The sequence below is a fragment of the Lepus europaeus genome, chromosome 6, assembly GCF_033115175.1.
Source record: "Lepus europaeus isolate LE1 chromosome 6, mLepTim1.pri, whole genome shotgun sequence".
Lineage (NCBI taxonomy): Eukaryota > Metazoa > Chordata > Mammalia > Lagomorpha > Leporidae > Lepus > Lepus europaeus.
The window spans coordinates 86,736,779-86,750,438 of NC_084832.1; the positions used below are offsets into that span (position 1 = coordinate 86,736,779).

The window sequence follows — 13,660 nt, forward strand, 5'->3', positions numbered from 1 at the left end:
TTTAAAAAAATATTTATTTATTTATTTGAAAGTCATAGTTACACAGAGAGAGAAGGAGAGTCAGAGACAGAGTCTTCCATCCACTGGTTCGTTCTCCAGATGGCCGCAGCAGCTGGAGCTGTGCCGATCCAAAGCCAGGAGCCAGGAGCTTCTTCCAGGTCTCCCACGTGGTTACAGGGGCCTAGGAATTTGGGCCATCTTCCACTGCTTTCCCAGGCCACAGCAGAGAGCTGGATCAGAAGTGGAGCAGCCGGGTCTCGAACCAGTGCCCATATAGGATGCCGGTGCCTCAGGCCAGGGTGTTAACCCACTGTGCCACAGCACTGGCCCCCTCTACAGTATATTCTTAAACATCTGAGAGTAAATCGGATTTCTAGAAATATGCCAATGCCACATCAGGGTAGAAGTCTGAAAGTTTAAATGTTCATGTCAAAAACCAAAATGGTTATAATACAAGGATCATACTTTTCCTGGGTATTCCAAAAATTGTTCTATGCACTGACATCATCAGTGTGTAAGCCCACTAAATATGTACCTTGCCACTCTGTCAACAGGAAAACACTTGGAAGGAAACACGTCCATATATATATATATATATATATATATATATATACACACACACACAATAATTTAATGTATGATAAAATTGGCATCACAAATCAGAAATAAGAAAGCATTAAATACATAGTGATGGGGATACTAATTGATAATCTATTATATAATTATTATATATATTATATATATAAGCAATTTCTCAAATTTCAAGCATGTAGTTTCCTTTTATTGTAAGGGAAAAGGGGAGGAAATAAAAAAAAATCCACAATACCTGAAGGTTCACTTAATACATTTTTTTTATTTTAATATTTCTTATATTTGTACAAACATAAAATTAGGTATATACTCTTTATGGCTGTAGTTCTCATATAATAAAAGCTAAAACCTTTATAAATTAAAACAAAAATATAAAAGCAAGAAAGGCAAATTAACTACCTTAGTTAGTATTAACAAATGATGCTCTTTTGCACAAAAGAATAAATCTCAAGTATTTGGTTTCACAGCAAAAATCTGTATATTTGGATCCCATTTCTGTTCTTAAACTGCTTTCATTTTAGTGACAATGTTGAAAATGCTTGTTTACTTAAGTATCTTATTCGGGACGGACTTTCTTTCTTTCAAAGTAATCAGAAAGAGTATTAATCAAGCCTGCCAAGTGGCAGTTTTTAAATGCTAATTTTTCAAAAGTGCGGGGCAGACACTGTGGCACAGTGGGTTAAGATGCTGCTTGGATGCCTATATCCTATAACAGAGTGCTGGATTAAGGTCCCAGCACCTCTGCTTCCAATCCAGCTCCCTGCTAATGCATCCTGGGAGGCAGCAAAGGGTACTTGGGCTCCTGTCACCCTCATGGGACACCTAGATGGAGATCCAGGCTCCTAGCTTCAGCCTGGCCAAGCCCTGGCTATTGCAGGCACTGGGGGAGTGAACAAGCACCTGGAAGATCACTCTCTTTCTGTCTCTGCCTATCAAGTAGATGAAAATAAACATTTTCTTTTTTTTTAAATAAAAAGGTGAGAAGTGATATAGAATATTTTAAGTTCCCTTTGTTAAATATGCGGTAATGACCAAGTCCAGTTAATTTTAGATTTGGAACATTATTTACTAATTACTTGTTTTTATATATTTGTTAATGAACTATTGCAAGTTATTCTGTATAGAAGCCTCACAACATTTATTATCTGCCGCCACAAAGATCTTTTCCGAATGTCAGACCCTGTTTGTCACATCAAAAACCAAATCAATTATGTTATGTATACAACAGCAGCACACCACCCTTTGTTTCATCTCCACATAATTGGTATTCTTTAGCTTCAACAGTTTTATTTCTTTTCAAATCAGATTTTAATTTTGAATACTTAAGACTATTGTTGATGTGCATTTCACTTTCTTCATGTTTACTAAGAATATGTGATAAATGCTGCCAATCCTTGCATCCATTTTCATTTTTCAGTTGATTTTTTCCTTCCCCAAGGAGTTTGCAATATAGACAAAATACAGAATCTTTTGAGGTTGAATAAAGTAGCCAGGATCTGGTGGTTTTTTCACCATTTGGAAGAATTCGTGTATAATAAGTTTCTGAAAACTTCCTCCCTGTATTGTCTTTTGGAAAGTTAAAATTTCTTACTTGAGGTGGATCATTTTCAACAAGAGTGTCTCGCTGTTTAACACTCAGAGCTCTAGGCCATGTACCTGGGTCTGCAGAAAGCAAAACTGGTGTAACTGAATTTTCTGATTTTTTCTCTTCCAGTTGCTCTTGAAATTTATCAGTTTTGGTTGATATAGAAGATGAATTCACATTCTGTGTGATCAGTAATATACCTGTGCTACACTCAGCTGAAAGCGGTGGCTCTGAAGTCTTTTCCTTTTTTTCTGGTATTCCCTCTATTTTCTCCAAAAGTGTATTTGAAGATCCATATGAATTTCCTTCATTTTTTTCTCTAACAGCATTCCTTTTCCTGTTTTCTGATGCTGATAATGGTTTCATATCCTGGGGAGAAGATAGATAGATTATGGTTTTATTTTGTGGTCATTAAAAAATCAGCATGGGATGGTTGTTTGGCATAGTGGTTAAGCTGCCAGATGGGATGCCCCCATCCCTTGTTCCCAAGTTTCAACTTCCTGCTAATGAACACCCTGGAAAGCAACAAATGATGGCTCAAGTACTTGGGTCCCTGACACCCATGTGGGTGATCTAATGATTTTAAAGACATGATGTTTATTTTATTTGAAAGGCAGAGTTACTGAGAAAGATGGAGAGAGAGATATAGAGAGATAGAGAAAGAGAGATCGATCTTCCATCTGCTGGTTCATTCCCCAAATCCCCACAAAGATCAGGGCTGGACCCTGCCACCCACCCAGGGTCCCTGCCACCCACCTGGAGATTAGATTCTTGGCTTGTGATTTTAGTCTGGCCCAGCCCTGGCTGTTGTAAGCATTTGGGAAGTAAATTCAGGGATGGAAGATCTTTCTCTGTTTCTGTCACTCTGCATCTCAAGTAAATACATTTTGAAAAACAGATGCCAATCCAAACAATGGCCCTATAATCCCATTCCAAGGTATATATTCAACAGAAATTAAAATATGTTCACACAGGGGCTGGCACTATGGTTTAGTGCCACATTTGGGGTGAACCAGCACCTGCAGTGCTGGCAACCCATATGGGCGCCAGGTTGAGTCCCAGCTGCTCCACTTTTGATTGAGCTCTCTGCTATGGCCTAGGAAGGCAGTGGAGGAAGACAGTGGAAGGCCCCTGTAGGAGACCTGGTGGAGGCTCCTGGCTCCTGATCGGCTCAGTCAGAGCTGCAGTTATTTGGGGAGTGAACCTGTGGATGGAGGACCTCTCTCTCTCTCTGTCTCTACCTGTCTCTGTAACTGTTTCAAATAGACAAAATAAATCTTAAAAAAAAAATTACTCTAGTAACTTGAGCAAAGAGCAAACATTTACAACAAACTTCTTTACAACAATTGAAACATTTCAAAACTTTTGAGATGAGACAGCTCAATTACACAATGACAAAATGTAACTAAATAAGGTCCTAAGATAAATCTTGTTCATGAATATTAACAGGGTAAAGCTATTTTATACTCAATCATTTAGAGCTCATTAAAAAGAATTACCTGTTGGTATTCATTAAAACAACTTTGGCAGCAAAATCTTTGCTGCTGACCTCCAATAGTCTGGATGCTGATTCCTGTGGTTTTATCAGGCATATACACTCCACACTGCTCACAGCAGTTCATTATTAAACCATTAGCCAATCTGTACTTTTTAAAGCAATGGTTACTGCATAGTTTATGTGTTACATTATTAACGCTGACTTCATGGCGAATCTAGAAGAAAAACCAGAATTTACTAAGTGAACCAGATTAGTAAAGTAGGCAAAGAGATAACTAGTTTCTGCAACAGAGGCAAAGACTCCCCAATGGCATTTCAATAGAAAAATACTTAGGAAAAACATTAAAAAGGACATTTAATTAATCCTTTATTTTTTCCTTGGATTTCCTTTTAAAATCATTCTTTGATTTTACATCAGGAAAAATAAGAATGGAAAGAAATAAATTCAGTAGTAATATTCTTAAAAACATTTAAGAACAAGAGAAAATGAATTGGTAATTCTGTTATGAACTGCTTAAAAGAAATGGATCAGGAATTTGTAGTTCACTGCCTGGGGCTGGTGTAGTGTTAAGCTGCTGAGATACCAGCGATTTCATATGAGAGCAAATTCAATTTCTGACTGTTCCATTTCTATTCCAGTTCCTGTTAATGCACCTGGGAAGCAGAGAGAGATGGGCCAAGTGCTTGGGCCCCTGCTACCCACGTGAGAGACTCAGATGGAATTCCAGGCTTTGGCTTCAGTCTAGCCCAGCCCTGGTCATAGCGGCCATCTGGAGAGTGAATCAGTGGATGAAAGATCTCCCTCTCTAACTCTGCCTTTCAAATAAATAAACTTACTGCCACATAATATTTGTGGGAGTCTAAGGAAGTCAATATTATCCATATGCAGGATGGAGTCTGTGTATCCATAATAAAAGTGATTCTAGGCCGGCGCCATGGCTTAACAGGCTAATCCTCCACCTTGTGGCGCCAGCACACCGGGTTCTAGTCCCGGTTGGGGCACTGGATTCTATCCTGGTTGCCCCTCTTCCAGGCCAGCTCTCTGCTATGGCCCGGGAAGGCAGTGGAGGATGGCCCAAGTGCTTGGGCCCTGCACTCCATGGGAGACCAGGAGAAGCACCTGGCTCCTGGCTTCGGATCAGCGAGATGCGCTGGCCGCAGCGGCCATTACAGGGTGAACCAACAGCAAAAAGGAAGACCTTTCTCTCTGTCTCTCTCACTATCCACTCTGTCAAAAAAAAAAAAAAAAGTTAAAAAAGAAAAAAGTGATTCTAAATGTAACTAAGACAAAATTATGACTTTGATTTGCAAGGCTCTGGGGTAACCAATATCAAATTCAGATAACAAGGACTATGGAAAGTGAGGACTATCTATATTAATGGCTCTCTCTCTTCCAGCAATTGGAAAGATTGTAATACCACTTAATTAAGCAAATAGCACACATTCACTCACTCTACTTTTCCTATACATTCTCATATCAGGACCTGTTGTTTCCTTTATGTCCTGAAACCACACTTTGCTTATAAGAACCAAACATACCTTAAAACTATTTCCATATTTATGAGTACAACCAGTTTCATAGAAATAGGTATGTATTTTCCATACTACGCAAATGTTAACTATAAAATATATAAAATGTTAACTTTAAATCCATCCTCAACACATGCTAGATTCAGTCAGTTTAACTTAGAAGTTAAAATTATTCATTAGCACAAATAATAATGCAGGTACAAATCCAGACCTCTGTTAATTTACAGCAGATTGTACATCTTGACTTATTAAAAATTCCTTTTCTAAGATCCTTGTTGTCTTCAGGGGGAGACAAATAAGATGGACTACAAAATTCTTGGAAGCATTTGCTTGACTCTACTATGGGAACAGCAGCAGCCTTCTTGGGAGGTTCATCTCTGAAACATAAGGGATAAACACAGTATTTTAAAACAATTGAATTTTAAGCCAAATACATGAACAATAACTGACATTTTTCATGTTCTTCAGATTCAATTCTAGTTATCAACTATAATTTTTGGATGTAGCAAAATTCACTTTTGGCATCACTGCCAACAGTTCCCACAAAATACATGAAGAAATCAAAATATTTTGTAGCACGAGAATTCTACCATGGTTCTCAAGATCTTTTTTGAAAGTATTCAAAAACGCTGATAGTAAGATATAAGAAGGGAAAGGTTGTGGAGGTTTAATAGTAGTATCACAGTGGAGGTAATTGACTTTCATGCCTATCATCCATTTTCCTGTTATGACTGAGAACGATATCAATGAGTCAACAGCTCTTACTCTATAACTTAAATTCAATGTATTTGAAGACATCCCTCCAACAATTCTAGCCATGAATCTTTCAAGCTCTCAGTTACATTTTTAGAACATTTATTTTTACTTCTATAATCACATGCAGAAATGTTGAAAGGTACTGCTTACTTTTTATATAATATGTTTCGTATCTTTTGAGTACATTTATGAGGGAAGGATGAAAGGCAGGTGGTAGAACAAAAGAGGTGAGCTGATCCTTTTCGTTGATAAGCTGTCTGTCCCTTCTGTAAAGCATTTTTGCAGTTTGCACAAGTAATTTTAGTTGGTTTATTAAGTTGTTGTTGGGCTGACAGCTGGAAATTCTGTTTAGGAAGTAAGGCCACTGGTGATAAAGAATCCACCCCTGGCTGTTTCTGATTACGGGGAAATGAAGCTGACTGGGAGATCCAAGAATCTTAAAAATGAAACACACAAGAAAAAGTCATGAAACAAATAAAAACACATCAGACAAAATATTTTAAATTTTCATTTAAGAGTTTAAGAGCCTAGTAAGGCAGTTAGCAAGCATAGTTAAGGTCAGACAGTTTTGATGCACAATCACAGGTACATTTTAAGTGAATGATCATGCCATTATAGTAACAAGATGGCAGCCCCTGAAACTGTGCAAAGCCATGGCCATCAACTATTAAGTCAGACTCACCAGGTTCAAAATGTGTCTCCAAGTTTACTAGACAGTGCAAGTATATTAAGTTCCATATCCTGTTTTTCTCAGGTACAAACTGGGCAACTATACCTAACTTATCAGTGTTAAGAGGAATAAATGAGATAAAATATATAGTAAAGCACTGTCTGGTACACATAAAACACTAAAACAGTATTAGCCACTTTTCATCCCTAAGGAAAAAAACATTTATAGAATAAAGCAAATGATACGTAAAAATAAATAGCTATAGTAAAAGCTTAGCTATCAACAGCATGGTAGTTCATATATAATACTCATTCTCCTTACAGACCACCCCCATATTATAAAGTCAAGCATATGGAAAAGTTGAAAGAATGTCAAACATACATACATATACTTTATTTTAAAAGGCAGAGTTAGAGAGAGAAGGAGGAATGGAGTGATGGATCTGTTTCACTTCCCAAATGGTCGCTACCCCAGCCAGGTGGAACACAGGATCTCAGAATTCATTTGGGTCTCCCACATGGGTGGCAAGGGTCCAAATACTAGGGCCATCCTCCACTGGTTTTCTTAGGCCATCAGCAGAGAGTAGGATTGGAAGTGGAGTGGCCAGAACTTGAATCGGTGCCTGTATGGGATACCAGCATTACAGGCAGCAGCTTAACCAGATAAGCCACATGACAGCTCTTCAATTCACAATTTTCACGTACTTTTATTTTAAAAAAAATTATAGACAATTACTTCAAGAAAATTTAATGGCTACACTTTAATCCAAATCTTTTTTTTTTTTTTTTGGACAGGCAGAGTGGACAGTGAGAGAGAGACAGAGAGAAAGGTCTTCCTTTTGCTGTTGGTTCACCCTCCAAAGGCCGCCGCGGTAGGCGCGCTGCAGCCGGCACACCGCGCCGATCCGATGGCAGGAGCCAGGTGCTTCTCCTGGTCTCCCATGGGGTGCAGGGCCCAAGCACTTGGGCCATCCTCCACTGCACTCCCTGGCCACAGCAGAGAGCTGTACTGGAAGAGGGGCAACCGGGACAGGATCGGTGCCCCGACCGGGACTAGAACCCGGTGTGCCGGCGCCGCAAGGCAGAGGATTAGCCTGTTGAGCCACGGCGCTGGCCTAATCCAAATCTTTCTATAATTATTTCCCAGTGAGCTAAAATTTAGTGTTACAGACACTGATCTAAAAGTTGTACTACTCAGGAAAGATATGGCATACAAACCTTACAGAGACTACTGTATCATATACTCTTAGCTCAAAATGGAACAAACAGTACTATATATAGGTTAAGTGCTTGTTAAATTTTAAAGTGCATATGAGATCACAAAGGAATTTTGTTTAAATGGAGATTTTATCAAGGGTCTGAGGAAGAATCTCAGATTCTGCATTTCTAACCAAGTCTTGGGATGGTAGGACTTTGAGAAACAAGGTCAAAAGTAAATAATTGGCCGCCACCATGGCTCAAGAGGCTAATCCTCCACCTGCGGCACCGGCACACCGGGTTCTAGTCCCGGTCGGGGCAAGGGGTTCTAGTCCCAGTTGCTCCTCTTCCAGACCAGCTCTCTGCTATGGCCCAGGAGTGCAGTGGAGGATGGCCCAGGTCCTTGGGCCCTGCACCCACATTGGAGACCAGGAGAAGGCACCTGGCTCCTGGCTTTGGATCAGCGCGGCGTGCCGTCTGCAGTGCACCGGCCGCGGTGGCCATTGGGGAGTGAACCAACAGAAAAGGAAGACCTTTCTCTCTTTCTCACTGTCCACTCTGCCTATCAAAAAAAATGTAAATAATTATTTTGTCATCTCTCTTTAATAACTTTTGTCTTTAGCAAGAGCAATCGCTCCATTTCTCAATTATCCAAAGCGGAAGCTTAACCTGTTCCACCACAACGCTGGTCTCTAGGTTTTGACTTATTTTCAATTTCATATACATGAAATCATTTATGTAATCTTTCATATTTAGTCTCTTTAACTAAACACTGTCTGCAGCGTTCACCCACAATACATGTAGAGCACCCCATTTCACTGTTGTTGAGTACTTCATCGTGGCTAATTCTCAGACATTTGGATTGTTTCTAATTATTGACTGATTTCTGAACAGATCTTTGGTTTCTTTTGATTAGGATTTGTAAATACTTTTTTTTTTTTTTGGTATGAGGTAATAGAATGTACATATCCATTGGTTCATAACCCTATATAGCTGGCACTGAAAAATCAGCTGAAGCCTAAAGCCTGGAACTCAATCCAGCTCTCCAATTGGGTGACAAGAATCCAATTACTTGAACTATTACTGCTGCCTCCCCAGGGTCTGCTTTAGCAGGAAGCTGAAGTTAGGAGCCAGAGCTGGTATCGAACCAAGGTACACAGATATGGGATATGGTGGGCTTCTTAACTCCTGGGCTAAAAACATGGCCTGAAAAGGTTCTTGAATTTGTAGGTTGTTTTTTCTCCATTTTAGAAAACTATCAGTTGTGCCTCTTCTGCTCCATTTCTCTCCTATGTTTTTCTAGGACATTAATTAGATATTCTTTTCATCCACTGTCTCCAAGTCCTATACTTTGTTTTGTATCCTCCACCCTTTTGGCTTTCTATGATTCAGTCTGGATAATTTTCTGTAATATATCTTCCAGTTCATTCATGCTTTCTTTAGCTGTCCCATCTACAGTTCAAATGTACAGGTTCTTAAAATTTGTGTCAGTTAGCCCTAACAACTTGAACCTTGGTACATCAGTTTTACTCTAGGGTTTTCCTCTTGATATTGTCATGGCATGGCATGTTTCATGTCTTTGGCGGCTTTGTTTTTTTATATGAAAAACTGTAAAGGAAAAAAGTCTTGGGCTCTAGATGATGTTAACATTGATATCCAAGGTTTGGAAGTAGGCCCCTGAGTTTATTGTTTAGCTTCTCAGTCTTTTTTTATGGGATGCAGGCATCCCAAACATCTTTTTTTTTTTTTTTTTTTTAACATTTATTTTGAAAGTCAGAGCTACAGAGGGAGAGGGACAGAGATCTTCCATGGGCTGGTTCATTTCCCAGAAGGCTGCAATCAATGGCCAGGGCTGGGCCAGCAGAGGCCAAGAGCTTCATCTGGGTTTCCATCTGAGTGGCAAGATCCCAAGCACTTGGTGCATCTTCTGCTGCTTTCCCAGGCCATTAGAAGGGAGTTTGATCGGAAGTGAAACAGCAGGGATGTGAACAGGTGCCCACATGTGACACTGGCATCACAGGTAATAGTTTTACCCGAAATGCCACAATATCAATGCCCCCTGCCAAGAATCTTAACCAGTGTACCAAATATGTGCTCCTTAAGCCTTTATTATGTTTTTCCCTGTATTTGTAGCTTCATGTCTTTCAACAGGTATTTTATATACTTTGTCATTTTCTCAGCAGGAGGGAATAGAGATAACCTAGTTATTAGAAGCATGACTCCACAGAATCAGTATTATGGCCAAAAACAACTAAGATACAATAAAAATGGTCAGCACTGTGGCACAGTGGGTTGAGCATCCACCTATGGCATCAGTACCTCATATGGGGACTGGTTCGAGTCTAGGCTGCTCCACTTTCAATCCAGCTCCCTTCTGATGGCCTGGGAAAGCAGTGGAAGATACCCCAAGTGCTTGGGCCCCTGCACTCGCGTGGGAGACTGAGAAGAAGCTCCTGGCTCCTGGCTTCGGATTGGCCCACCTTTGGCCATTGCAGCCATTTGGGGGTTGAACCAGCTAAGACCTCTCTGTCACTCCCTCTCTGTACAATTTTGCCTCTCAAGTAAATATAGATTCAAGACCAATTTTTAAGTTTAGATATTCTGTAACAATTTTTAAAATTTAAAATTGATAAAAAGTATGCTATAAGCAGAAAATAATTCGTTCAGTTTATCCCAAGGGTTAATCAAAGAATTAAATGACTCAAAGGGCCATTCTAACAAAAACAATCCTGCTTTCATACATTATAATGCATCCCTTATGTGTACTTTATGCTAAACCACAATTTTACTTGATGACATTTGCTCTTATAAGGCATATATATATATATGTATATATATGTGTGTGTGTGTGTATATATATATATATAACTCACCTCCAGAAATCCTTGCCTTTTTGGGGGTACTAGACAATCTCCAATTTATATCAAAGCACTTCACTTTTGTAAGAAATAGTAAAAGCCATTTGGTCCATTTCTAAAGAACTGAAGGTCTGGGGATTTAACTATGTCAAAGCAATCTTTCTTTTTTTTTTACATTATTAAATGAATAAAAACAAATGCTGTTGAAAGTTTTAAGATTAGCACAAATGAAAGAGTCACCAGGAACAAAATCATGATTTTTTGTAAATGGGTGCATAATAGCCTCCTGTTAAAACTTTTTAAAATTTTTTATGATTATCGGTACAACAATAAATTTATTTATTTATTTATTTATTTGACAGGTAAAGTTATAGACAATGAGAGAGAGAGACAGACAGAAAGGTCTTCCTTCCATTGGTTCACCCCTCAAATGGCTGCTACAGCCGGCACTGCGCTGATCCGAAGCCAGGAGCCAGGTGCTTCCTCCTGGTCTCCCACGCGGGTGCAGGGGCCCAAGCACTTGGGCCATCCTCCATTGCCTTCCCAGGCCACAGCAGAGAGCTGGACTGGAAGAGGAGCAACTGGGACCAGAACTCGGCGCCTATATGGGATGCTGGCGCCGCAGACGGAGGATTAACCAAGTGCGCCACGGCGCTGGCCCCATGCTCTTAAATTCTATCATCTAATAATTTTGATTAAGAAGCTAAAAGCAGCCTAAACAATTATACAAGTAACTCAATGCATTTGCCCTTACAATAGACATTAAGGCTGGCTGCTGCTTCACACAAGTTACAAGAAACTATTTACTACTTTTTCATACATAAAGCCCCTGACCTTCAGGAAAGCATAGGGGAAAAAATTGTTTAATCCCTTTCCTCAAAGAAATGTGTTTTTCTCTACTAGATCTAAGATAGAAAAAATCAACAACTGACATATATGTTGCTTGAACTAAAAGGCAGAAGAAAACACATGATATATACTTAATAAAGGTCTCTAAGGGGGCTGGCACTGTGGCCTCGCGGATAAAGCTGCTGCCTGCAGTGCTAGCATCCCATATGGGCGCCAGTTCGAGTTCTGACTGCTCCACTTCTGATCCAGTTCTCTGCTATGGCCTGGGAAAACAGTAGAAGATGGCCCAAGTCCTTGGGCCCCTGAACCTGTGTGGGAGACCTGGAAGAAGCTCCTGGCTCCTGGTTTCAGATTAGCGAAGCTCTGGCCATTGCAGCCACCTGGGGAGTGAACCAGCGGATGGAAGTCCTCTCTCTGTCTCTACCTTTCTCTGTAATTCTTTCAAATAAATAAAATAAATCTTTAAAAATAAATAAATATCTCTAAGAAATATGAAGTGAAAAGATGAACTCTTTGGATAAGTACAAAGTCTGTACAAAGAAGCTAACAGGTGAAGGGTCCTCCTATGAAACACACAGAAATAACTTAATGCCTTTTCATGAGGGCAGAGCGTGAGCTTTGCTGAAGCTTCATTCTCCATGGGAGAATCTAAAACACCCACCCATGGGACAAGTGCAACTTTCTTCTATATAAGGCCAAGGTTACCCAAGACTTCATCCTTGTTCTGCTGGAAGTAGGTCTCGAGGATGGTCATCTTCTCCTGGGTCTTCATCTCTACTTCACTGCTGCAACTGCCATGGCATCCCAGCGCTGCAGCTTCGTTGGCCTTGAACTCTTTCTTCCTCTGCAGGTTTGTACTGTTCAATTTTAGCCTCTGGTTCTTTGGCTTGTGGACCCCCGACACCTTCTCTGCCACCCACTTCTTGGTGGATCCCCTGCAGCTGCTGGATCCCCTGCAACTGACTGGCCATGGCAACTGGCACTCTGGAAACCCATAGAAGTAGCCTAAACTGACTCCACAACTCCTCAGGTCACCTGACCCACCCACCCAGCAAACTGCATCTGTGCCTCCACTAAAACTCTTACAAGTGCCTTTGTTTAATCAGAGAAATAAATGACCAGGAGCATTGTCATAGTGGAGATAGACTCTTTGATGATGCTTTCTCAAGCATTTGTGTTAAAATAAAAGCTTTGGCTAACTTTCTCAAGATACTCTCAGAATAATCAGATGCTATCATGCTCTGCTGTCATGATCTCTGCCCTTGACTGGACCTCCTTATCTTGCTGGCTATTGCTTTGTCTTCAGGATCATACTGTCATCTCTTTTTCCAATTCTTCAAATTCTTCAGGATCTTGATTGTATTCATTTAAAATTTCCATTGAAAGTGATGCTCCTGTCTGCAGCTGATCAAGGCACAATTTTGGTATCAAGCATCAAGTTGGCTCATATTGAGTTGTCTACAGTATTTACTACTGTTTCTGATGTTAGTCAATTAGGGCATAAACAACATTAAATTTTTCCTTACAAATTGATGTGGGTAGTCTTTCTTGCATGGCTTTATCTTCAGGATTGCCCCATTCCATCATAGCATGAGTTGTTTTCATGATAAATCAATAAACTGCTAATTTCTTTGGGGCATTATCCCCATAAACTTCTCAGAAATCATCAATGATTTCACTGTTATTCCACCCAAGATTCACCATAAACTTCATGCTTGCTCTTGCTTCAATTTTAGCAGAATTCATATTGCTTTGATGAGGGTTTGTCTCAAACTAACCTCTTATGTTTTTTAGTGTTTCAAACTGGATCCTGTTATGACATATTAGTACAAGTTCGTTGGTGCAAAACATTGAAATTCATGTATAGTTTTCTCATAATATGCATTTTTCATAAACTTCCTAAAGACATTTTATATAAATGGGAAGCACACAGCAACTAATGTAAGCTACTCTGGGGAAGCTAAGACTTTAATTATAACACAACAAAATAGCTGCCACCATATTCTAGAAGTTTCCTAGTAAGAACTGATTAATTTTACATGTTAACAGCACATGAAAACAAAATCTAGGGTTATAATAAGACTACTTTTACTATGATATTTTCAAGTTAAAGAGAAAAAAAATAATA

General features: G+C 39.7%; 1 protein-coding gene across 4 annotated transcripts in view; it reads right to left on the minus strand.

Annotated features, from left to right (window-relative positions):
* Positions 1 to 914: 914 nt before the first annotated feature.
* The window catches only part of ZMYM5 (zinc finger MYM-type containing 5), a 31,741-nt gene continuing 18,995 nt past the window's right edge, over positions 915 to 13,660 (minus strand). For 3 of the 4 annotated variants that reach the window (XM_062194502.1, XM_062194499.1, XM_062194501.1), the window contains 4 exons: positions 6,110 to 6,395; positions 5,415 to 5,580; positions 3,676 to 3,888; positions 915 to 2,545 (listed from right to left, as the gene is read on the minus strand). In XM_062194502.1, the coding sequence (XP_062050486.1) occupies positions 1,805 to 2,545; positions 3,676 to 3,888; positions 5,415 to 5,580; positions 6,110 to 6,395 (1,406 nt within the window). In that variant the 3' untranslated portion in view covers positions 915 to 1,804. Of the gene's footprint in view, positions 2,546 to 3,675; positions 3,889 to 5,414; positions 5,581 to 6,109; positions 6,396 to 13,660 lie in introns of those variants that run through there. The other variant, XM_062194503.1, reaches the window with a different exon arrangement.